At 49.4% G+C, this 26,519-nt stretch overlaps 1 protein-coding gene across 7 annotated transcripts in view; it reads right to left on the reverse strand.

Moving 5' to 3' along the window:
- LOC105464978 (Cdk5 and Abl enzyme substrate 1) overlaps positions 1-26,519 on the reverse strand; it is a 127,434-nt gene that overhangs the window by 9,656 nt on the left and 91,259 nt on the right. For all 7 annotated transcript variants that reach the window (XR_011617024.1, XM_071085541.1, XM_024787746.2 and 4 more), the window contains 3 exons: positions 14,850-14,946; positions 13,510-13,666; positions 12,318-12,421 (listed from right to left, as the gene is read on the reverse strand). Coding sequence is in view for 6 of the 7 variants with exons in the window: in XM_071085541.1 (XP_070941642.1) it covers positions 12,318-12,421; positions 13,510-13,666; positions 14,850-14,946 (358 nt within the window). In the remaining variant the exon portion in view is untranslated. The remainder of the gene's footprint in view (positions 1-12,317; positions 12,422-13,509; positions 13,667-14,849; positions 14,947-26,519) is intronic.

A 26,519-nucleotide genomic window follows, 5' to 3' on the forward strand; every position in this document is an offset into this window, starting at 1 on the left:
GACTGGATGTCTCCTCGCAGCAACCACAGCAAGTCTGCTTTGCTCCGTCTTATTTGTAGATACACAACACTTCCCTTGCAAGAGAGATCTCACTGCTTAAATGTGCAAATATGCAAATGTGACCCACCTCTGTTCGCAACAGAGGCTCAGAAAAGTGAAAAGGCTTGCCCCAGACCTGAGTGAGCCGCAGGCAGGGCCGGCGCTGGGACCCTGGTCGCCCAGAGCAGCTGCTTCCAGTTCGTGCCCCATGCACTGCCTTCCTACTTTTCTCTCCTTGATGGTACTGAATAAGCAGCACAGAGTAGCTCCCTACCCAAGGGCTCTCACCAGGATGACTGAGAAGATAGCTGGCAGTGGAAAGGGCTGGCGGGTGGTGGGGCAGGTCCACCTTCAGCAAGTCAGGCAATAGGGAGAAAGTCACTCAACCTCCCCTGAGCCTTACCCTTATCTTCTCCAAAACCAGATGAGAAAACCTCATGGGGCTGCTTCCCAGGTTTATCTTGAAGATCAAAGAGAACAAAATGTATGTAAAAGACGCTGGCAAATCTCATCAGAACCACAAAGCGGAGACAGCAGCAAGTCTGGGCTCTGCTCCAGCCCCACTGAGTCAGTCTCTGAGGGCAGGGCCTCGCATCTGCACCATGACAAGTTTTCCAGCTGATTTCTATGCACCAAAGACCTGGGACTTTCAAATCAGACTCTCGTCTGGCTATCGCCCACTCCCGGTTCAGCTTGGGATGCCACTTCTGCAGGCTCCTCCTCCTAAATCCCCGGGGCTGAGGCTGCTCCCCCCAGACTCACCTTCTTTCTACTCTATGATCTGAACATCCAGCCTCCTCTTGGGACGCCCTGCTGTGCTACGGAGGCTGGAAAGCTAACGGTTATACTTCCCTGACTCCTTTGCAGCTAGGATTCCAAAAACAATTCTGGCTCCTCCTACTGGATGCTCCAGTACGTGAAGGCAGGGCTCGAGCAAGGGCTGTGCTTTTGTTGTTTATGCTGCCAAGAGGCCCAGGGCAGGAATCCTCAAGTCCTGTCACTACGCTTCTGGGTTCTCATGTGGCAGGTGTGGACCACAGCAGGGCAGCATGGATCTGGAGCCAGCAGCCAGTGCCAGTTCCCCAAGTCCAAAGCCAGAGTCCTGGCCCCAGGCGGCAGCAGCCTCCTGCACGGCACAGTTCTGAAGTGCGGCTTGGGGATCATTCCTGAAACGTCAACTTAGGTTATTCTGTCAGCCTCCTCAATGATTCTAGTAAGTAAGGTGTTTATTAGATACCTTTCTTCTTTTTTTTGAGACAGAGTTTCATTCTCGTTGCCCAGGCTGGAGTGCAATGGTGTGATCTCGGATCACTGCAAACCCTGCCTCCTGGGTTCAGGTGATTCTCCTGCCTCAGCCTCCCAAGTAGCTAGGATTACAGGCATGCGCCAACACACCCAGCTGTATTTTTAGTAGAGATGGGGTTTCACCATGTTGGTCATGCTGGTCTCGAACTCCTGGCCTCAGGTGACCCATCTGCCTTGGCCTCCCAAAGTGCTGGGATTACAGGCGTGAGCCACTGTGCCCAGCCTTTAAAAAAAAAAAAAAAAAAAAAACATAGGGTCTTGCTATGTCTTCTTAGGTGGGACTCTAAACCCTGGGCCAAGTGATCCTCCTGCCTCTGCCTCCTGAGTGGTCCAGGCTGCAGACCTGTGTCCCTGCGCCAGCTCCTCTTCCTTCTTAAACTCACTAGAGGGGATGCTGCACTTCAGAACTGAACCACGCGGATGCACATGCTGTGCGTTGCTGATGGCGTTTACCACCTACTGAAACTGAACCTGGCTCGGGGAAGGGGGAACAGAGGAAGAGCTTCTGATCCCCATAAAGGCAAAGACGATATCCAGTCCCTGAAGCTCTGAGTCCTGCCCCCAGCCCTGAGCCACACTTCCCGACCCATCCCTGCTTTAGAGGACCCATGAGAGCCAACAGCTCAGCTCAGCCTGTGGCTCTCGAGGGGGCAAGGGCGGCAGAGAGCGCCAGGTCCACTCTGGTCCGGGCCTTGCAGGAGAGACTCTGTCTTTTCTACAAGCAGCCTTGTCCTAGCTCTTGGGGTCCAGAGCTGGGGACTCTGTTTCCTGACAGAGAGGCAGAGAAAAATCCAAGCTAGGCCCTGGCAAGGGGTGTGCAGGGAAGGCCTGTGAGCAGACGCTGCGAGACCCTTGGCCCAGTGAGCCCAGTGCTCGGCCCCGCATAAGTGGGGCATATGTAGAAGTGCCAGGACGACGAGGCTCTCTAGTCATCTTCTAGGCGACAGACTCTTCAGCGTCCCGGCCTTCTGTCCCGGCCTCCTGTCTGCTGCGCTCTCTTCAGTCTTGCTTTTGTCCCTGCTTCTCTAAGCTGCGGCTCAGTGGGGAAGAACACAGGCTCAAGAGCCAGAGCCCTGGGTTCAAACTCCAGCTCTGCCACGTGGTGCCCGGCGGCCCAGTGCACACTGGTTAGGAGCTCCGTGCCTCCGTTTGCTCCCCTGGCTTCTCCAGCACCCACTTGATGTTGACAGCAGCAGGCGCCTGATCTGTGGGGCTGTTCGGTGTCCCGCTCCCGCTCAGCTGCACAGGATACACAACTGCCACAGCGGACCGGACAACCCCCAACGCGGCACTGGCTGCCAGAGCCCAGCTCGGAGGGTTCTGCACACACGCTGCATCTTGAGGCCACGGCTCTGCACCGGCCCCACACTGTCCGGAGTGTGGAAACTGGACGGATCACTCTGAGCCCAGGGCCACCCCCCTTCCAGGCAGGTTCCAGAGGGGATGACAGTCCTCGATGTCCTCTCAGCTGCAGGTCCCTCTGAGAAACACTCTCTGGGGTATACGAGGTCATGATTCCCTGGCACATCCCGTCTTGAGGGAGCCTGATGGTGGCCCTTAGAGGCTGGGCCTCCCAACCATGCCGAGAGATAGCATCCTCTCTTCGGTGCTGGGGGGGGGCTGGAGAGAAGGTACTAGCAGACTGAGCCGCAGAAGTGGGATTACCACAGCCCCCAGCCACTCATTCTTTCTGGTGTGGGACTGAAGAAATGAAAAGTGAGGCCAATGCTTTATTCAGGATTGAACTGTATGAACTATAAAAACTTGCAAGCTGGGTGTGGTGGCTCTCACCTGTAATCCCAGCACATTAGGAGGCCGAGGCGGGTGGATCACCTGAGGTCAGGAGTTCAAGACCAGCCTGGCCAACATGGCAAAACCCTGTCTCTACTAAAAATACAAAAATTAGCTGGGCATGGTGGTGCATGCCTATAGTCTCAGCTACTTGGGAGGCTGACGCAGGAGACTCACTTGAACCTGGGAGATGAAGGTTGAAGTGAGCCAAGATGGTGCCACTGCTCTCCAGCCTGGGTGACAGAGTAAGACTCTGTCTCGAAAAAATAAAATAAAAAATCTTGTAATGCCTGGGTTTTGTCAGTGCACGCTACTGTAAATCAAAAAGTGCCAATTAAATAGGCAGCAACTCCTTCTTGGCCTGGGACAGTGTGCATGACAACTGTTTTTTTTTTTTTTTTTTTTTTTTTTTGAGACACAGTCTCACTCTGTCACCGAGGTTGGAATGCAGTGGTGTGAACTCGGCTCACTGCAACCTCCGCCTCCAGGTTCAAGAGATTCTCCTGCCTCAGTCTTCCAAGTAGCTGGGACTACAGGTGTGCACCACCACATTGGCTCATTTTTGTATTTTTAGTAGGGACGGGGTTTCACCACGTTGGCCAGGATGGTCTCCATCTCCTGACCTTTTGATCCTCCCTCCTCAGCCTCCCAAAGTGCTAGGATTACAGGTGTGAGCCACCACGCCCAGCCGTGACCACTGTTTTCAATGCCACCTAATTCCAGGCCATGGGATTCACCAGATGAAGGGCTCCTTGTGGCCCACGGCAGGCCCAGGCTGTGTGGTGGAGGCGGGGTTCCAACCCTGCAGCAGGAAGGTCAGATGGAAGGGACTGTCCACAACACAGATGTCCAGAGACGCGGTTCACAAGGAGGCCCTGCCTGGCCTGCCCTGCTGGAGACAGTCTGGAAGGCCTAGAGTGGGAGTGGACAAATTCTTTCTGAGATAACAGGAAGAGAAGACTACAACTTAGTTATCTAGACGAAAAGTCTCCCATATCGATTGCAGAAACACTGATACATCTTTTGCTTTTGAGACAGGATCGGTGACCGTTGCCCAGGAGGGAGTACAGTGGCACTCACTACAACTCCCGCCTCCCGGGTTCAAGCAATTCTCGTGCCTCAGTCTCCCAAGTAGCTGGGACTACAGGCGCACGCCACCACACCTGGCTATTGTTTTTGTATTTTTTGGTTGAGATGGGATTTTGCCATGTTGGCCAGGCTGGTCTCGAACTCCTGACCTCAAGTGATCCGCCCACCTCAGCATCCCAAAGTGCTGGGGTTACAGGTGTGAGGCACCACGCCTGGCCCATCCATTGCTTTGTATAAAAACAAAGTCTTGACTTGTCATGAGAAGAGTGAAGGGGCCTCCATGGAACTGAACTTGGGCCCCATCCTGGCCCACTGTAGCAATGCTGTGAAGTGAAGGCCCCTCACGTGGGCTGGGGTATAACGGGAGAGGATGGGAGGTACACACGCCCCAACAACAATCCTGGAGAACAGTGAGGGCCTCAGAGCAGATAGGTGGCTGGTCTGATTCCAACCGAAACAACAGAAAAGGTACTTCCACTCCAGGGCCTGATAAAGCTCCGGTCTCCTGCATTTCCTAGTCTCCTGTCTTCCAAGTCTCCCCAGGAATTCCTACGAGCAGTTCTAGGCAGATGTGAGCTTGCCATACACTCCGCTACTGTTCTCCTCTGACCTACTGCCAGCCCTAGTGCTGCCTGCACCCCAGGAGCTAGCAGCAAGACCTGGGGCAGGTATGCAGCCGCTGCAAGCCTTGGTTCCATGCCATGCCTGTGAAAGGAAGGAGGGATACAAGGCAATGATCCACACAGCTCCTTCCAGGGTCAACTGCCACTGCGGAATTAGGCTCTTCTGCTTTGGCCACACTTGTACACGGGCGTTCAGGCTCAGTTGGGCACTGGAAAGCAGATGTTCTGTGCTTGTTAAGGCAATTAAGCAGCACAGCGGCCCTCGACTAAATCTATCTAACCACCAACAGATGGGCATTTCAGCTGTTCTAGGCATTTAATCCTTTCCCTAAGAGGACAGTAAATCACAAGGAAACTATGAAAATAAACGGGTAGCCTACGCAGCCTGGGGCTGCATTTGTTGCTATTTCTACCCATCGAATTCAAAATACCGAATCCTGGATCGACTCTCCCTCCCACTGAAATGAAAGGGTTTGCACATGGAGAGGAACACAGGAAGAAAAGCTGCCTCTGCTTCAGGTTTACACGGCCATGGGGAGTCACTGGGTGGCAGAGTATGTGCAGTGTCAGATATTTGTCAACTGTCTGGTGCTACAGGACTCCTGGAGTAGCGTCTCCATCCACTTGAGATGACACCAGGTGACTGGCCCTGAGTTCACCCACACCGAGTATTTGGATGCACTTCTAAACGCAAGCTGCTGAAACAGTGGCAGTACAGCATGAGCCAAACTGCGTGGAACGTCATGTTCAAAATCACAAGGTGACTGTCAAAAATCCGAGTCAAATACATAGAAAGAGAGCAGATGCTACAATATCCTGAGTGAAATGTCAAACTCATATTTTGTTTTGTATTAGTTTTGTTGCTTGTTTTTTGTATTAGTTTTTTTGTTTGTTTGTTTGAGATGGAGTCTTGTCCTTATCGCCCAGGCTGGGATGCAGTGGCATGATCTCAACTCACTGCAGCCTCCGCCTCCCGGGTTCAAGAGATTCTCCTGCCTCAGCCTCCTGAGTAACTGGGATTACGGGCGCCTGCCACCACGCCTGGCTAATTTTTGTATTTTTTAGTAGAGATGGGGTTTTGCCATGTTGGCCAGGCTGGTCTCAAACTCCTGACCTCAGGTGATCCACCTGCCTCCGCCTCCCAGAGTGCTGGGATTACAGGCGTGAGCCACGGAGCCATGAGTTTTACAAGAAAAAAATGAATTGTAAAAGGTGTTGGAATTCTAATAGTGCTGTTAACAACAATAAAAAGACCAACCAACCAACGAACAAACAAAAACCCAAACCCACACCCAACAAGCTTCCCTTCTCCATACAGCACCATCAGCCATTTCAGGCACTTGATGTGAACACTTACACCTAAAGCTGGCAGGATGCCCCTCAGCTACTGCCCAGGCCTGCGCACCTGAGGGCGCCCTTCAAGCCTCACGGAAGTGCCACAATAGGGAAGAGCCGAGCTACTGTGCTTCTGATGTGATGTGGCGTTTTCTTAAAGAGGGCCCCTCCCCAGAACTGAGTAAGCCTCAGGCACCTTGAAACCTGAGGCCTTGGAAAGGGTCTTGCATTAGCTTCCCAACAAATCCACCCTGCAGGTAACAAGTGCCTAAATCATCCAGGTAACTTCTAATGGAAATATATATATAAATTATAATAAACATATGACTGTGTTATTAAATTATAATTTTTATATATTTATAAATATATACTTATATTTCTATCGGGGGACGGGCAGAATCTCATCACCTCATGGAATTAGTCTTTCTTTCATTGAGTCAATTACTTCCCACTGCTCAGTATCTCATGCTGTACTGAAAAATTAAGTTCTAAGATACATTCCCCCAACACTGGGGAGATGTGGGGGTAGAGGGAGGGCTTTCTCTACGAGTACTTAGATTTTAATATTCGGTAAATAAAAAATAGACACTTTATCATGGAGATCAATCCAAGAGGTTTCTCTCGAGGTTCACATGCGTATGCGTATCATAAACAATGTTAGTTGGTTTTCTTTTTGATGTGAACATGGTGCAAGAGGGATTTCTTAGAGAGGAAAAGAATCCAGAAATGCATTCAGGTAACTGAATTTTGTTGGCATTATCTCAGCTCTCCCGCTTACTTTCTCCTCTTAATTGCTTTCCACACCCATAAAGAGGGGGGAAAACACAAAAACCCAGTACCGACCTGGGCTGCCAGGTTCTAATGATACATAACCACTCTCTAGTGAAGCTTTAATTATATGCCAAGTGGTGCAGAGAGCTGGCAGCATCTGCCCTCCCCCAAGACACACCATCGCCCAGCAAGAGTCTGCATGTAGCCAGGTGGCTCAACATGCTCTCCTGTTCTGTGGTCACCTTCTAGAAACTTGAAGACCAAACCAACAGGCCAGCTGCAGTTTGCTTTGCACACCTGCCCCAGGAATTTTTTTTATTTTCGTTTTTGAGAGAGTTTCGTTCTTATCACCCAGGCTAGAGTGCAATGGTGTGATCTCAGCTCACTGCAACTTCTGCCTCCTGGGCTCAACCGATTCTCCTGCCTCAGCCTCCTGAGTAGCCAGGATTACAGGCGCCCGCCACCACACCTGGCGAATGTTTTTTGTACTTTTAGTAAAGATGGGGTTTCACCATGTTGGTCAGGCTGCTCTTGAACTCCTGATCTCAGGTGATCACCCACCTCGGCCTCCCAAAGTGCAGGGATTACAGGTGTGAGCCACCACGCCCGGCCTGGAATTCTTTTTAAATTCAAAATCTCACCCTTGCCCTTCTACAGTAGATAATAGTGGGAGTGACTTGCATGGATCAAAGTTTAAAAATACAGATATGGGTGCAAGACTAATTTGAAAAGGGTGCCACTTGCACTCTAAATGACAGGCTTTACCTCTGGAAGCTTCCCACTCTAAGACATGTCCTGACTGTGGCGACGAGGGGCCTTTTTATATTACACTGAGGACACACACGCACAGAGATAAACATTCAGCTACATCATGACTGGCTAACAGCACCTACACTAGGACTCAGAAATCCTGCTCCTATGTATTTACCCCAAGGGAAATGAAAAAGTATTTCCACAGAAAGACATGCACAAGAACATTCATGGAAGCTGCATGAACAAATGTCGATCAACAGGAGAAGGGATAAACAAACTATACTACATCTATACCACTCAGCTTTTTTATTTTTATTTTTTTGAGACGTAGTTTCGCTTGTCGCCCAGGCTGGAGTGAATAGTGCGATCTCGGCTCACTGCAACCTCCACCTCCCGGGTTTAAGCGATTCTCCTGTCTCAGCCTGCGGGGTAGCTGGGATTACAGGTGCCTGCCACTATGCCCAGCTAATTTTTGTATTTCTAGTAGAGACGGGATTTCACCACGTTAACCAGGCTGGTCTCAAACTCTTGACCTCAAGTGATCCACCCACCTCACCCACCTCGGCCTCCCAAAGTGTTGGGATTTATAGGCGTGATCCATTGCACTCAGCAATTTTTTAAAAAATCTACTGATACACATAACATGGGGAAATCTCACATGTTAAGTTGTATGAAAGAAGATGGACCCCAAAAAAGTATATGCCATGATCCTATTCACATGAAGTTTCAGAATAGGTGAAACTGATCTATGGTGACAAAAGTGAGAACAGTGATTGCCTCTGCAGGAAGGGGATGGGAAGAGTGGGATGGGGAGGGGAACTTTCTGCAGGGACAGAAATACTCTATATCTGGATCAGAGCGGTGGTTACAAAATTCATGGAAATGCACACTTCAAACAAGTGCATTTGATTGTCTGTAAATTACTCCTTTTAGCGGCTGCAGCAGGATTTGATGGGTGAGAGGATTAGCTCATCACTTTTGAGAGCTGCTTGATTCAGCAGAGGCTACTTGAGCATCTCAGAGCCTGATTTCCACAGGCACAGGACATCCCAAAACAGTGGAGGACAGTCCCAGGATTTCAGGTGGGTGCCTCTGCTGGGCTGGCCACATTGGACTGCCCTGGGGGCCCAAGGAAGACGGGACAGGCAGCAGGACTCCAGGGCCTCCGAGGCTGATACTAAGGGAGGTGAGCAGCTCCACATCATTGGCCTGTGACCAGCAAGCCTGCCCCTTCCCCAATCACCAAGCATTCCCACCCAGGAGGGAATCTGCCCTCTGTCTGGGCAGAGATCCCCATACCAGCCTAGTGGCCAAATGTGCCCCAGGCCCTCAAAGAGGGAGCCAGAGGAGCCAGGGCCTTCGGAGCCAGTGCCTGTTTCAGCAGCAGCTCCCTGTGCCTGGGGCCGAGTCATTGGGGAGGGAGGGTTTGTCAGCATCATCATCTGTGGGCTCTGCCTCCTGCCTGTGTGTGTGTAGAGGGAAGGGCAACGACTTTTACAGTTAGAAAAATCTATTTTATGCAAAACCAACCCCCTTAATACTTGGGGTCTTTCTACTGGGCTCTCCCCACCAAAATCTGGCAGGGCCGCCTGCTCTTAGCCCTCAGTGCTTGCTTCGATGTCATTCCTAGGGGAAGTCTTCCTTGAGGCCTACCCCCTGGAGCCCACCCTCCAACCCTTCTATCATTTCCTGCCGTTTGTTTGTTTTGTTTTGTTTGAGACAGGGTCTTGCTTTGTTGCCCAGGCTGGAGTTCAGTGGCACAATCTCGGCTCACTGCAGCCTCTGCCTCCTGGTTCAAGCGATTCTCCCACCTCAGCATCCCCAGTAGCTAGGACTACAGGCGCCCACCACCATACCTGGCTAATTTTTGTATTTTTAGTAGAGATGGTGTTTCACCACGTGGGCCAGGCTGGTCTTAAAACTCCTGACCTCAGGTGATCCACCCGCCTTGGCCTCCCAAAGTTGTGGGATTACAGGCATGAGCCACCATGCCTAGTCTCCTGCTGCTTTTCTAAGATGGTTCCTTCCTCATGATTATGGTGATCTGTCTCCTTGTTTACTGTTTACTCTCTGACAGCCCCACTCACTCCAAGGTGGAGAAGAACAGGGGTTGTGGCTAGTTAGTTCTCTACTGGGTAAGGAAGCCTGGCTCATAAAAAGGCCTCAATCAATACTTGTTCAACAGGCGAATTCTATACCTATTCCCCAACACACAAAAATAAAGCAAACACCCCAGTCCCCGCCCCTGCCCAACTGCCCCACTCGGATTCCTACAAGTTCAATGCAAATGCATGAGAAACGGCCTGTAACCCATGTCGGCTTCTAGGAAAGAAGTCTCCAGGCAGCTGGGTTGAGGCCCTTTGTAATATACAACATACTGTCAAGAACTTAGACGAGAATGCTGAAACATGGATTTCCCACATTTTATCCAAGTACCAACATCTGTGGCCAGAATAGGAAACACGTAGGTCTCCAGGAGCCAACCAGGAAAACGCAGTCCATGTGCAATTCCATTCTCTAGAGCGTGGAGTATTCCCAGGAGCACTGACTGCAGAGCCAATGCGGTGAAATGACAAATAATCCACTTGGGAATATCAAATGAGGAGGGCAGGACATACATGCTGACCTGGCAATCTTCTAGCACGGTCTAAGGAGGAAAAGTTGTATGTGCGTACGTGCACATGCACATACACACATACTGTGGCCCGGAACCTCAAGGCTCACAATGAAATCATTTCAAGAAAAAAAAGATCAGATAAAAAAGATCAGATCTGGCACCAGCCTGACACTAGGCCTATAAAAGGAGAGGTCGGCATTATCACCAGGCATAACCTGTCTGGTAGGAGAGCTCCCGCCAACATCGATCAGAAATAGTGCACCTTCCTATTCTCTTGGTTACCTAGAAATCGGCTACACCGTTGGCCCAAAGAATGATCTTCATGTCCAACCCCGAGGTCGGCAGTTCTGGGGCTGACTGCTGAGGAATGTGGGATTCAGAGACAGCTGGGGAACGTGAAACGAGCCCCGAGCCAGGAGTTCTACCCTTGATCTCCCATTTCCCGTCTATCAACTAGGAGAGCCTCACTTGGACTCCCTGAGCCAGTTTCCTGGCCACGTTGCTTAATAAATAAAGTGAATTTTAATAAATAAGGCAGTGAACCACATAAAGCATCCTTATTCTTACACAAGGTGCTCCCCCCTTGACATCCGGGCAATCATTCTGGCCATTTATTGAACATTTATTATGTGCTAGCCTCTGCCAAAGATGAATAAGCCTTGTTTTTTTTAAGTAAACAGGTCATAGAGTGGAAGACAAGTAACTACACGTGGCGCTGGTTTTGCTTTCTGTGTTAGGAGTTGGGGCACGAGTGAGGGAGGGTGAGGAGTAGGGACAATTTTAAACTAAATGCCTTTGACTTGAATGCATTCTCCAATGACTAAATGCATTCTGACGCCATGTGGCATATGAGAGTGACCACTGAACGATGTGCCAAAGAACAAGAGGATAAATGCTGAAAGTAACTGGCCAGGCCCCAAGTTCTGCCTGGTGTTTCTCTGACAAACAGTGGAGAACCCTAAGTTCTGAATGAAGATGGGGGTGCCCTTTAAGTACGGGGGATTGGTTTTCACTCTGGCTACTGCAGATACAAAAGCCTAGAGGAGAAAAAAAACCTCCTGGTTCACTCCTGAGGCTGGGACTCCCGAGAACAGCTCAGGCTGGGAGCACGGGAGGGAGGGAACCAGAGGAGGAAGCGCTTGGTTGTGCTCGCCCTGCCAGGCCCGGCTCATGGGCCAGAACATGCAAAAGGCAGGGAGGTGGTGGGGGTGTTGTGGGTGGACGGCTCCCACCTGATGCTGCGCATGGCAGGCCTGGCCAGTCGACTCTTCTGAAAAAGTGCAGCTCCCCCTCCTCCCATAGCAGGCGGGGCTCTGCTTGCCGCAAGAGTCAGGGCAAGTGGCCCAGAGAAAGCAGCCAGGGCCCCGCCAGGCCCCTCTGGTGTCTGCAGAGGAGATGGCAGCCCTTGGTGGTGGGAAACAGTGGTCAGCCGAGAGCAGAAACCAAAATGACACACAGGGAAAAACAGGAAGAGTCCATGAAATAAAAACAGCAGAGAAAGGTTCTGCATGTAACACCCACAGTGTCCTACTTTCACTTTCCCAGGAGAGAATTCTGTCATCCCCAGCCTGGGGCCAAATGTTTGCCCAGCGTGCACACGAAGGCCTGCAGCCTCCAAGGAACTCCAAACAGAGCTGTGCTTGAACTCAGCACTCCCAGGGATGGGCCTGGTCCTCTCCACTGGGGTCTGTGGAGGTATAAGCTCGGACATCCCCCTTCGGAACAGAGGGTCCTCCAACCTGAGCTGGTGACTCTGTGGACGCCGGCAGCCCGGCCTTTACGAGCATCCTGAAAGTGGTGCTTGCAGGCCAGGTGGCCGGCAGGATTCTGGACAGCAGGCAATACTGGTCCTTCCGTGGGCACCCACACCGGGGAGCTCCTCAGGAAGGTCCCCCAGGCAGAACAGTCTTTGAACAAGCCCCCAGTCACCTCCAACCCACACTGGGGCAACGGAGGGGCTGTGGCAAACCGAGCCTCCATTCCACACTACTCACCATGTAGGAAGGGAAGATCAGAACGCGTTTGTGCTTGCCACAAGGCCACTGGGGGTCATCCAAGAGATTTGGGTCATAGTCCATGAAGTCTCCCAGGTCACTACCTGAAGATCACATGCAAAATGCAAAATGATCATTAGCGGCTCCGGACCCTCCCCAGCAGAGACAGCCAGGAGAATGCCAAGTATAGCTGCACTGAAGAAAGGCTGGCTTTAGGGCACTTAGCTCAACGTCACCGCACTCACTGACTTTTATTAGACATCTCCGCGTGCCAGTTAAGTGGATTCTCCTCTCCAAAGGGTTCACCAAATTCTAAACAAACTGACGGTTTTTTCCATTTTAGAAAATTATGTATTAATCTCCCTGAGCCAGGAGAGCAAAAACCTTTACGCAGTGTGCAAGAGGCAGAGGACACTCTCAGAGTGTGGCCCCGAAGAGGTGCATTTTGGAAACTTGCAGATCAAATTCGGAGACGCCTGTGCAGCACGATTTGGTGTGAATACTCCCAGGCAGGCCACTGTGTCTGTATGATTACAAATCAGAGTGGCCACCAAAGCACAGCTGTGAACGATCAGAGGTGGCCGGAACACCAGGACAGGGCTTCAGAACTCAGCACTTGGGCAGACCTAGGGAACTTCACATTCACCTGGAATTTCCCTGAGAGTAGAAACAGCACTGCTTCCTAAAGCATCTTCTCCATGTGCCAGTTCTTACAAAGGTTTGACCAGCAAAGCTAGAAGTGTGCAAGTCTTCCTTCAGCCGCCAAGTCGGCTCACCCACTAGGACCGGCACAAAGGAAACTCTCACACCTGAACCTGCATTTCAGAGCCCAGATTTTTCGTTTTAAACGTCCGAATTGAGCACCATGAAAATATAGGACAGAACCTGGTCATTGTTGGGAGGAGCTGAGTGGGCAAGGAAGCTGGGAGACGCAGCCATCTCTGCATGGTGTGCATGGCCTTGGCGTCTCTCCACGTGGAAGTTCAGGCTGTCAATGACTGGGGCATCTGATTAGAGAGAAATCACCCCGTGGCTTCACTGTGGGCCTGCATGGCCTGAGATCAGGCTTTCCTAAAAGTCACGTCACCTGTAGGCCCCCATCTTCCAGTCTGCATCACAGGGAGACCCAATCCCCATGTAAACAGAGACACCTCCCACCACGAGCTACCACGCCCAGCCAGGCCAAAGTTACCTGTGTCGAGGCTCCCCTGGGTGCCGCTTGCCCGGCCTATGGAGAGGCTGCGGTGGCTCAAGTTACGGAACTGGGAGAAAGAGGAAGTGGAGTCTATGGTATTTCTCCGGGCTCCAAAGGCATTTGTGGGTAACAGAAATTGGGTATAGGAAACAGTCTAAAAAGTGAAGACAAAAACAGGCCAGTGATTATTCCAAGGCATTGCTAGCTCTGCATTCTGATCAAGCTACAGTTGTCACCCCACGTTCAGGTCCACTTTCTCCTATGTGCAATTCTGAAATCCAATGAGATCTGAAAAATGAAATTTGTTTTGGTACTCATTGGTGCCAACACCCAACCTGAACTGACTTAAGGCTACACATAGTTTTAACTTACCCACCGGGTCTGACTACTCCTATCACATGGAAGAAACATGAATGTATTTGACAATAAGGTACTATCTCAGAACCTGCTGGGGTGTTGTGTAATCCACGAGGCACACACTGCATTGCTTTTTATAATCCATCAAGTGCAGAATCCCACAACACTTCAGGCCCCGAGTCCCTAGTGGGGGCTGTGGCCTCCCACCCTGCTCCTCTGGCAGACGCCGCATATGACCCTCCATTCTATCCCATTCTCCCTGGCTCCTATGGCGACACTTCCTCGTTAGGGGTGAACAGGGCAAATGCATTGCTTTTCACCTGCCCAGGCAAGCATCTTGCATGCACCCCATCTACACCTTGACCTCCCAGCAGCCTCATCAGCAAACAGACTACCCCGGGACACATTCCCCAAGGAACACTTGTATCATTGCCATACACGGATTTTGGAAGGGTTGATGAGGACTGTCTGGACCCTGCACAAAGGGGAGGGTCATCTTCAGCCTTTCACTCCTGAGACTTCAACCCCACGGCTTGTTGCATGTGGATGGAAGAGGAATGTGACTGCCCTGCTGCCCCGTGGTCACAGTGTAAGACTGAGGGACTCATGGGAAGCTATGACACTTTCTAGTGGCCTGAATACTGCTTGCTGACACCACCAGTTCATAGATGCTCAATCCACTTGTCATTCCACCCCGGAACATGCCTGTGTGTGAGGTACTCATAACTGCACATTCAGTTGTAAACAGCACTAGCAGAGAAATACACGTGCTGTGGGAACTCCTGCCGTGCTGCTACTCCGTCACCGGCTGCACACTAGGGGGGCCGGGCAGGCTGGCATCCCATGCCTGGGAATCTGCCTCAGACCTTGAGTCCTCCACCTCGAGAGAGGCTTGTGGGCTGTCCCCGTCCTCTGCTTCCTGACCCCTGTGCCTTCAGCACAACTCGGTGACCAGCAGCCTGGCAGCCTGGCAGCCTTACCTTCCCGTCAGCACCCAGCTCCACACCTTCCAGACCAATGATCTCTTTCAAACTCACTGCGCCAGCTGATTGTCTTCCTCCGTCCAACTTCAAGTCCCTGGGAGGACAAGCCAGAGGGAAAAAAATGCTTTTGTGTGCACCCCAAAGAGCCATGAGGATGCTTACTGCATGAGACAACACGGTCACACCGATGAGAATGACCAGGTGAGCCCTGGTGATGGGACAGCCCTTTTTCCCTCCTCGGGGGCTTGCCAGTGATGCCTTGTTGCAACCGCTTTGACGTAAATGAAATCCAACTGAACGGAAAGCCTGAAGATGAAGCTGATGGTTTACAGACATCCCTCCCTCTTCCACGAGGCCCCTTATGTTCCTAGAGACGGCCAGTGAACATGAGGCCAGAGAGCATTCCCTGAGCACCGTGGGACCACAGTTTGCTGGAATCTAGCTGCTGGCTTCTTTCTGTTTTTTGTTTGTTTTGTTTTGTTTTGAGACGGAATTTCACTCTTGTTGCCCAGGCTGGAGTGCAATGGCACGATCTCGGCTCACTGCAACTTCTGCCTCCCGGGTTCAAGCGATTCTTCTGCCTCAGCCTTTTGAGTAGCTGGGATTACAGGCGCACACCACCATGCCCGGCTACTTTTTTGTATTTTTAGTAAAGACAGGGGTTTCAGTATGTTGGCCAGGATGGTCTCAAACTCCTGACCTCAGGTGATCCACCCACCTCGGCCTCCCAAAGTGCTGGGATTACAGGCGTGAGCCACAGCACCCGGCCTGGGTTCTTTCTAATGTTGTGTGAGACCACCTCTCCTTGCTGCTCCCCTTTCTTAGGAGAAATGAATTCTTATCATAAACACCTACTGGGTGTATTGTTGGTGATGAAAGAATTAATGCCACAGTAGTCACCTCTACTACCTTGCCAGACCACCTGGAAAATGAGTATCTTTTAATAAAAGAATAATCTCTAGTAATAACAAGCATTCATTCATTCATTCATTCATTCATTCATTCATGCATTCAGGGACGAAGTCTTGCTCTATTGCTCAGGATGGAGTACAGTGGTGTGATCATGGCTCACTGTAGCCTCAAACTCTTGGACATGCGCCATCCTCCGGTCTTGGCCTCTAAAGTGCTGTGATTAGAGGTGTGAGCTATCATGCCTGGCCAAACAAGCATTTATTTAGTACCTTACTATTTCCTAAGACTCACACATCATTTCTTTGGTTCTTTAAGAAGACGCTATGAGAAAGGTACTACTATTTTGATCCAATTTACAGAGGAGGAAACTGAGGCCCTTGTGAGATTGCCAAGGTCACTGGGATGGTGGGCTGGAGAGTTCATCCAGTGTAATTTCTAGTACATCACACTGCCGTGGAGATGCAAGACGGACTCGCTGTGACTATGCTCAGGTGTAACTGCTCACTTCCCAAAGGACCACACCCTTCCCCTACAGTAATTTTTAAAATTTGCCACATATTAGAAAAGCCTGGGGATCTCTGACAAACTGTTATCTGGCTCCCACCCCCAGACAGTTGGCATGGGGTGTGACCTGGACATCGGGAGTCCTAAACACTCCCCAGGCGATTCTAAACTGCAGCCATGTTTGAGAATGACCAGGTCTTCATGTTCTCTCTGACACCCAGTGCCTGTTAGTGAAAGCCACCTCAGACCCACAGCATACTTGCTGTGTGGCCTGGATGGAGGGACCACATTCAGGGGCCGATCTCCTACAACCTATGCAAGAATGAATATAAGGCAGGGGCAAATTGCTCCCAGCCAAAGTCATCAGGTAAGAAGAGAGGAGGGAGCCAAGCGAGTGCCGAGAAGAGAGGGAAAAAAAGCTATCCTCAAATGTAGAAAAAAAGCAGGGATGCTCTGACTGTTAAGCCATCATCCTAGTCTCTGGGCATTACATAATGAGCCAGCTCCCTTATCCTACCTGTAATGTGGAGTCTGATTAACAGAAATGCCCATGACCTTCTGTGCCCAGTAAGTGCTGCATTTCCACAGCAGGCTTCCTGGGAGGCCATGGTAGTGCCACCCTCAGAACATCTCTGGAGTCCCATTCAGAAGTGACACTAAAGTCATGCAGACGAAAGCCAACAACCTACTCTGTTCACACCCACAAGACCGTCTGCCCTACTGCTGCACCTGCTACGCAGGCAACCCAGGGCGATTCTTAAAAGGCTTCTTAAAGCAATTACGGATGGAGATGATGAATGCATCGGGGCACTGGCATAGGGAAGCGCCTACAAAGCAAAAACGTGAACAAGGCAATAAGGCAAAAATACCTGTGGTGGGCAGGGAGGGAGGGGACTGACCACATGCAGAGCAGGACAAAAATAGCAGTGTCTTCCTTTTCATTCAAGGACCAGCAGCTCAGTTCCACGGCCTTCCTACTTTTCCAAAGCCAAACCCAGCGAGCATGGTCTCCAAATTGCCAACTCCCAGATCATTTTCTCCTTCCTCGTTTCTATTTTGCCAGATGGAGAATGTTACTTAGGACTGAAATTAATAGAGAAGTAGGGAGTATCTTTTTGGAGTGAGTAGGCCAAGGGAAATAAGGAGAATTCCAATAAGCCTATACTGAGAGGGTTCTCAGATGGAGAGCTGGCTGCAGGCAGGGGCAGAGTCTGAGTCCATTTTCATATCCTGTCTATACAATGTCTGATATGTAACGACCTATTTACTGAGCTGAACTGGTGTGGCTCTTTGCCATCTCGCCGGTGCTGGTACATACAGATGGCAGGAAACTGTATGATTTTCCACTGTGCCCCTTTTCATCTGTCTTCAATTTGCTCACAGGCTCACTCCTTCCCCGGGGCAGCCTTGTCCTGGCCAACTGTCTGCCTGCCACCAAATGTGCACATCACACATCAGTTAGCAGAACCAAACCAGTCGTGCCTCTTCCACACTCCCCTTCTTGGCACTTCCGCCAAAGGAAATGAAGCCCTACCAAAAAAACAGAGTCATGTGCTCAAGTCCAAGATTCCATTCCATGAGATAAAACCCAAACCCATTTAAAGAAACAGGGATTCTTAGACCCAGTGGATTGTCCGAGCGTCTCAGCGACACTTGGGACCACACGTGAGATGGGCAAGGCTCCACCAACCCTACCCACAGAACTGGTCCCTTGAGAAACAACGTGACTCACTGTAGTCACCACTTCCCCCTGGCTTTCCACTTACGTCATTCTGCTTTCTAAATTGCTAAGGCCAAGCCGAGCAAGAAAATAAGCAAGAATAGTGGGGCCACCCTTAACTGCTACTGGAGACACGTGAGGCTCGTTACAGACCAGTGCCATGCAACAGAACCGCCTGTGATGACGGAGATGGTCCTTATCTACCTTGTCCCACACGATGGTTACATGTGGCAACTAACTGCTTGAAATGTGACCAGTTGACTGAGAAACTGAATTTTTAATTTTCTTTAATTTTAATTAATTTAAATGTAAATGGCCACATGTGGCTAGTGACTACGAAGACCCAGTGCTTCTTTGGCAGGACTTTTGCTACTCTTACAGGTTCCTATGGCAAGATAATATAGTCATAGATATTTAGTGACTTGGATTTGGTCTCCCAGTTTTCTTTCCAAGAGTGGCCTATTTTCTGCCTATTGCCTCTGGGGATGTTTACATTACAGGCCCCGGCAGATGGAGCAGCAGTGCAGGATTCACCTAAGTTGGGAGGGAAATGACCATGGGGTCCACAATCAAAGGGGGCCCATGCCCTACACCATCAGCACCCCAAGAACAGGCTCCCCGCCATGATAAACATTCGTCACTCACAGCTGGCACAGAGCAGCAGATCTTTTTGCCTGGAGGGGTCACGGGGCGGGTGTGACAGGGTTTTGGCAGTGCTAGGGCAACCAAAGGAACAATAACCAGCGTGTGTTCCCCCAATCCTAGGCATTACAGTAGGTTCCAGGCCCCTCTTTGCACAATACTGGAGACGGGGAGGGAGGGGTGCCCAGTGAAAAGTGAGTCTCAATTTCCCCTCAGCCTTGTAGAAGGGGGGTTTATAGTTCATATTAAGTAGATTTAAAAAGAAGAAATGAGGTATTTCTTATACACCAAAGCTACTCACACTTCAAAACTTCACTGATACAGTAATAAATATCATCACAGCTCCAGAACATTGACAGCTTTGTGATGGCAGAGGGCAACTTTTCCACGCTTTTCCTCCCTCAGATTCAGGGAGAGGTTATTGCTAACTTCAGGGCTACCATTTCGGTGGGCTTGAATTAAGAGTGCACGTGTACAGACGTGGACATAGTCAGCGTCCACAGCAAACAAAACAGATCTCATCTAAGCCACTTCTAACAATGTGGTTTCTTCTCATAGCTTTTGAATTTGTATATGTTACGACTCTTGGGATCTAAAAAATAGATCTTTCACAAAGAGGCTGACAAACTTTTCTGGGTTCACTCTTACTAGTTTAGGGCTCTGATCAATGTTGCTGGAATATTTCTGATATTAACATGAAACATGAAATTGCTGTTCCTTGATCATATCTGACCCCCATAAACAGCGGTTTCACATTGTGCCACAGAGCGTAAGAGCTCAGGCAACTGCTCAGTCTTTATGTGTGAGTGAAAAGCAGGCGAGTCCTGGCTGACACGGTGACACCCCGTCTCTACTAAAAAATACAAAAAACTAGCCGGGCGTGGTGGCGGGCGCCTGTAGTCCCAGCTACTCGGGAGGCTGAGGCAGGAGAATGGCGTGAACCCGGGAGGCGGAGCTTGCAGTGAGCTGAGATCCGGCCACTGCACTCCAGCCTGGGCGACAGAGCGAGACTCTGTCTCAAAAAAAAAAAAAAGAAAAAGAAAAAGCAAGCGAGACCCATGGTCTTTGCTGTCCCTCTCTTTCGGAAGCCTAGACAGTTGGAGGTGCATGCAGAAAGGAACTCTGAATGGTGTAGATTCGCCCAAAAAGAATATTTTTAAAACTCCAGTGAAAAAGAGTGAAGCAGAAGTCCCAGTGGAGTGTGACGAAATCTTGGTATTTTCTAAGATCATTGTTCTGAATTCTCATTAAAATGGTATATAAAAATAGAAATATCTATTTGGCTAAAATGCCAGCATTAACCCTCCAGCACCAGGAAACAGAGCTAGGGCATGTGGAACTGCAGCTGAAAGTAATTAAAAGCAAACTGAAGTTGAAGTTTTCACTTTCTTTGAAAAAGCCAGAAGATTTTTTTCCCAGACACATCTAGCGTTCAAATACTATTTTTTAATAATTTTTATTTTTGAGATGGAGTTTTACTCTTGTTGCCCAGGCTGGAGTGCAGTGTCATGATCTCGGCTCACTGCAACCTCCGCCTCCCGGGTTCAAGTGATTCTCCTGCCTCAGTCTCCCAAGTAGCTGGGATTGCAGGCGCCCGCCATCACGCCCGGCTAATTTTTTGTGTTTTTAGTAGAGACGGGGTTTCACCACATTGTCCAGGCTGGTCTCGAACCCCTGAACTCAGTTGATCCGCCCTCCTCAGCCTCCTAAAGTGCTGGGGTTGCAGGCGTGAGCCACCGCACCTGGCCCTACTTATTTACTTATATTCCACTTCCTTTTAAAAATGGCATAGAGGTAAGTTCAAATACTACACATGAATATTGTCTGAAATTGTGTGTATTAGGTTTAAATGCTACAGCTTTTACTCAGAGGTGAACACCGTTAGGTTATAGGAAATGATCTCATTTCTACAGACACCCTAACTGAACTACTGGCAAGGAACTGTGGACGATGCAAGGTTGTTGATTCCTTCTCTCCACAGTCCCGGGTAGCGCTGCAACTTAGGCACGTGTCTCTAGAGGAGCTGCTTCACATTCTCTGCAAGTTTGTGAACTTCTGCAGAGGCTGTAGGCAACAAACACACTGAACATCCAGCAGAAAGATATATACGTATTTTTTTTTTTAACAAAGGCTGACATTTAAAACTGGCCCATGGGGGTAGGTGAGTGGGAGTGACTGGAGGGGGTACAAGGGAGGGACTCAGAAGATGGGGGGCGGGGATGAAAACAGGAGATGAAAGCGCATTTGGGGACACAGCCAAGCAGCAGTTATACCCTTTTTTTTTTTTTTTTTTTTTTTTTTTTTTTTTTTGAGACAGAGTCTTGCTCTGTCGCCCAGGCTGGGGTGCAGTGGCCGGATCTCAGCTCACTGCAAGCTCCGCCTCCCGGGTTTAGACCATTCTCCTGCCTCAGCCTCCCGAGTAGCTGGGACTACAGGCGCCCGCCACCTCGCCCGGCTAGTTTTTTGTATTTTTTAGTAGAGACGGGGTTTCACCGTGCTAGCCAGGATGGTCTCGATCTCCTGACCTCGTGATCCGCCCGTCTCGGCCTCCCAAAGTGCTGGGATTACAGGCTTGAGCCACCGCGCCCGGCCTGCAGCAGTTATACCCTTAAGCAATGAGCAGAAAAACAGGTTGGTTCATTTGGGGAGTGTAAACTCATCCTTCATAGGATGGCACCAAAATTAATTTAACGCAGCTCTCCTTGAATGCCTGTAATTTCACTGTTAGAAACCCCTGGACCTCTGTTTAGTTCTGGCTTCTTCAGCACGAAGCACACATGCACAGCTGTGGAGTCCTCTGATCAAAGCAGGTGGCTAATCTAGATATCCTGGGGCGAAAGGGGAACACCTAGGTCATTATTAATCATAAAACGGCCAACTCTGGACTTCATCTTTTGTAAAAGGCAAAATGATTTTTACTTTCCTCTTCTGTGGCTCCCTGACAGAGGCCCAGCCAGCTGCTCACTGAGCCATAATGCATGGAATAGATTCTGATGGGAAAACAAGATTCCCTATTAGATAACAAGAAGTTCAAGCTATGGCCCTTTCCTCAGGGAGCATGATCAATGAACTAATATTACTCTTTAAAAAAAGACGTAAGACTTAAATACCTAACACCCGGGAACTAGACGGAAAAAGTGTGATCCAATTAACTAGGTTCCAAGGCTTTCTGCTTCCAAGATGGAGTAGTTCTGACGTCTCTCCACCATCCTTTCTCTAATGGTGCTCTGAGCCCAAGACCTTGGAACACCTGCCAGGAGCTCCACTAGGCGCTAGCTCTTCAAAGGACAACAATAGGTTGAACACTTTGATGTGTCAATAATTTAAAAGTCAATTAAATATTAACAGGATTTCCAGACCCTTCAAAACGAATAAAGAGTTAGAGATTTCCTGCACCTAAAGCAAAGCCTGAAAGCTGGATTAGGAAAGGAAATACCACTTGTGAGCTAAATTTTAATTAAGAGATTACACATGCCCCGGAAGTCGACAACACAAGTCTTCCTCTTAGCTTAAGAGTCCCGTTTGTTACCCGTTCCGATACAGTGCAGCTGCCATCTTGGACCAGGCCTGCTTGCTGGCATCCAGCAGAAGGTGCCTCCACAGTTCAGAGACAATGGAACAGGGTCCACAGTTGATGGACAAAAGTCAAGTCAAAAGCAGCTTTTAGTCCAGAAGTCGCTTCCCACTCCCACTCAGGACTCCATCGACAAGCCATCCCCTGCAAGGGCAACTGGCAGAAAAGGAAGGGGTCTTAACGTAGCTTATAGCCAAATCTTTTGTCTAAAGGCAGCTCCTACAAACAGCCAGATAATGGCATGAGTCATCCATGAGATCATTCCAGAATCTGTCTTTGTGTGGGAATATGCTTGGTGTGAGGAAAGAAACACAATTTGTGAATGTGTCATTTTCCACAACAAAAATTTTCTGGGGAAAGTGGGTGGGGAAGAAGGGGGCATGGGCCTGGAGCCAGGCAGGGAGCATTTAGGCTTGAAGGCTCTAAGAATAGAAGACGCTGTTCTCTGGGTCGCAAACAGATCAACACTCAGGAAATGGACCCAAATGGATGACCTCATCTGAATGCCCCCAAATGCCAAAAGCTAAGGATATAAACACCATGTGAAAGCTGTTGACAATTTAAAAACACGTCCCCCAGAGGCACCTTGCAACTCCACTGGGAAGCCATCTTCTTCATCACATGGTCTGTGATGCGTCTGCAGTAAGTGACCCCTGCGACTATCATACAGTCAAATATGGTTATCTGAAGAGGTGTGAACCTACACACACATCACAGAAACTCTTTTTGCTGAAATCACCTAGTTTGGTGAGTTCACATAATCTCCAATCTCAAGTTTACTAGGTTCACCCCTACTTTCTTCTGGTCAGATCCACGTGTACAGAAATACCGACCCATATCCAGGTCTCAGGAAATAAAAAGCCCTTGGTGGCTGGTGCCGGTTCTCTCATGCATAGGGACAATTCTAGGACTAGCTCTCAATACAACACCTGCAGTCTCTCACTCACCCGTGGGTTGTGCTCTAGAAGCTCCTGGGCTGGCAAGTTGGAACTCAGAATGCATTTTTCGTTGATGCAGTAAGTGGAGATTAGCCTACCCAAGGCTCTCTGAGCCTATAATGTAACTGAATCAGCCCAAAAGCAAAAACAACAGCTCGGGTCATAGGAGCAAAAGGTCAGAGGGTGTGTGAGGGTAAAAAAATAGGAGGAAGTTGAGTCTCTCTCTTGGTTTCCTGGTCCAGGCTTGACCCTAAGGAATCTTTTTTTTTTTTTTTTTTTGAGATGAAGTCTCATTCTGTTGCCCAAGCTGGAGTGCAGCGGCGTTATTTTGGCTCACTGCAACCTCCACTTCTTGGGTTCAAGCGATTCTCCTGCCTCAGCCTCCTGAGTATCTGAGGCACATGCCACCATGCCCGGCTAATTTTTGTAATTTTAGTAGAGATGGGGTGTCACTATGTTGGCCAGGCTGGTCTTGAACTCCTGACCTTGTGATCCGCCCACCTTGGCCTCCCAAAGTACTGGGATTGCAGGCATGAGCCATTGCGCCTGGCTCAGCAACATTTTAAAGGTCAAGTTTGTATTATTTCACCTTCTTCTCTGAACTTCCCTTTCCTTCTTAGGACTCCAGGAGCCTTTCCCCTAAGTTATTCCTGTTTTTCATAATTCCTTCCCTCTCTCTACATGTAAATCCATAAATTCCTTTGCAGTGCCAAGATTTCCCACTCCTGGCCCTATGGTGGTGGCACAGTAGCCCACAATGGGGGCTGGAAAGAGAGGGGAAGAGCAGTGGTCTTGGATAGAAGCATTGGACAAGCTGTTTACTAAGTGGGGTCTGCCTATTTAGGGAAGTTGAGAAAGTTGCTTGCAACTCATTTTGTGAGCTGAGGGTCGCCAAAGCCAAACCACAAATCCACACTAGAAAAGAGAAGGCCGTGACTAATGTGGATAAAAGGCAGAAAGATTCAGGCTGGCCTTGGCAAGTGTTAGCTGAGGAAAAAGGAGCTGGTTTAAGGCTGGGACTCTTCCCAGAAAATGGCATAATTTACAAGCTTCATCTGAGAAGAGTGTTTACAGCTATGGGAAGGTTTGATGTTACAGTTACAGTGAAAAAGCTGGGCAACATCTGTTCCTCTTCTCTGTAATGGGCTTGTTTTGAAAGGTGGGATTTAGCAAGAAAGATCAAAGCAAAACAATGGTCTCTTCACGTTCCATAAAGTGTATGCATTAAGAAAAAAAAAAAAGACTGGAAGGAAATAGACCAAAATGTAAATGGTGGCTTTGTTTAGGAGGTGAGGCTCAATCATTGTTATCTTCCTTTTACTTTTATACATTTTTCAAATAGTCTTTAAGAAAAATGTACTATTGAGGAAAAAAAGACTGAATAAAAGCAGATCTCAAGGTGAATCCAGTGTGTTTGCAGAATTGTACCACTGAGAAACTCACTGTGAACCTGACTGGGAATTGCTAAGTTCAAGTAGATCTAGAAAGAGCAACGAAAATAGCTCTGTGACAGCCGGGCGCGGTGGCTCACGCCTGTAATCCCAGCACTTTAGGAGGCTGAGGTGGGAGGATGGCTTGAGCCCAGGATTATAAGACCAGCCTGGGCAGCATGGTGAAACCCAACTCTACAAAAAATACAAAAATTAGCTGGGCATGGTGGTGCATGCCTGTTGTCCCAGCTACGCAGGAAGCTGAGGTAGGAGGATCGCTTGAGCCTGGGAGGTCAAGGCTGCAGTGAGCCAAGAATGCACTACTGCACTCCAGCCTGAGCAATACAGTGAGACCTTGTCTCAAAAAGAAAGAAAAAAAAAAAAGAAAGAAAACGTTCTGTGACGGGACAAAAATGCAAGTGAAACTAATGCTTAATGAATATCTACTACAGCCTGGCAGGGTGCTCAGAGCTTTCACATATAATATTTCATTTACTATTTCGTTCAGCTCCCTGAGATGGACATTATAGTCCATTTTACAGATGAGTGAAGCTGGGGTCAGTAAGGCTAGTTCATTTCCCAGGACTGAGGTTTCTGCCTGACTGCCAGCTCGTTCCCACGTACCACACTGCCTCCCTGGCCGCAGGTGCCCACAGGTACACGATCGCAAGGATGGGTAAGGGCTGTGGTTTTCCTAATGGAGGCACCAAAGGAGGTGGATGGTGGGAGTGGGGATGAATCGGCTACTTGCGCCCATTCCCGATTCTCCAGAACAGCTCTGTGGTTAGCTGTTTTATCTACTGCAATTCTATGTAAACTTATATTGGAAGAATGGCTTCTGCAGCTCAAAAAAAAAAAAAAAAAAGCGAAAGCCAACAGTCCCCAAGTTCCTTCCAGCTCTAAAAGACTACGTTTGAGCTGAAGAGTGCTCCTTACTATGCAACTCATTTTTGGTCTGGCATTACCTTTACCTTAACTATCTTCCACTTCACATACCCTTGAATGAATGAGCTCAGGGCCACCCCAAGCAGAAGTGGCCATGCAAACTATCCCTGGTAATGATTAGTGGGACTCTGGCACCAACAGCTGTGTTATTTGAAAGGCGTGGGCACAATCCATGTCCAGCCTCTAGTTAATGCAGCCAGTAAGTCCTGATAGCTTCCTAATACATGCACCTGATTAGAGATGGCCCTGCTGGGCTTCAGAAGGGCCTAGCAATAAGGAGTAGATTGTGTGCGGATGAGTGTGGGTGGGTGGTGGCGGGGAGGACACAGGAAGGGGCTTCAGTCTACCCTAGACACAGAGAGGGGCTCCAGGGACAGGATAGAGCGTCCCACTCTACAGAACTGAGCCTGGGAAAAATATCCTCTTTTTTTTTTTTTTTGAGATGGGGTCTTGCTCTCTTGCCCAGGCTAGAGTGCAATGGCGAGATCTTGGCTCACTGCAATCTCCACCTCTTGGGCTCAAGTGATTCTCCTGCCTCAGCCTCCCGAGTAGCTGAGATTACAGGCGTCCGCCACTACACCCAGCTAATTTTTTGTATTTTAGTAGAGACGGGGTTTCACCATGTGGGCCAGGCTGGTCTCGAACTCCTGAACTCATGATTTGCCCGCCTCGGCCTCCCAAAGTGCTGGGATTACAGGCGTGAGCCACCACACCCAGCCAGAAATGCCCTCTTCTTACTCTAGGCTAGATGCAATCTGAATACGTCCTGCACAATATGGGGCTGTATCACTTACATGTAGCTCACATGCTGCTGGTTTGGAGATGTTCAGACAACCTGAGTTGACAAAAGACTAGGTAAACCTGCCAGCCAAAAGCCAGAGAATTACAACAGGGCTCAGGCAAAGACTGCAGAGGCCAGTGCAACCTTATCTAAAGGCCCTTGGCATCCCTGGGCTTAACATTCAGGGTGCAAGTATTTGTAAGCAGCTCTGCAGGTGCAGA

Source organism: Macaca nemestrina, chromosome 19 (assembly GCF_043159975.1).
Source record: "Macaca nemestrina isolate mMacNem1 chromosome 19, mMacNem.hap1, whole genome shotgun sequence".
Lineage (NCBI taxonomy): Eukaryota > Metazoa > Chordata > Mammalia > Primates > Cercopithecidae > Macaca > Macaca nemestrina.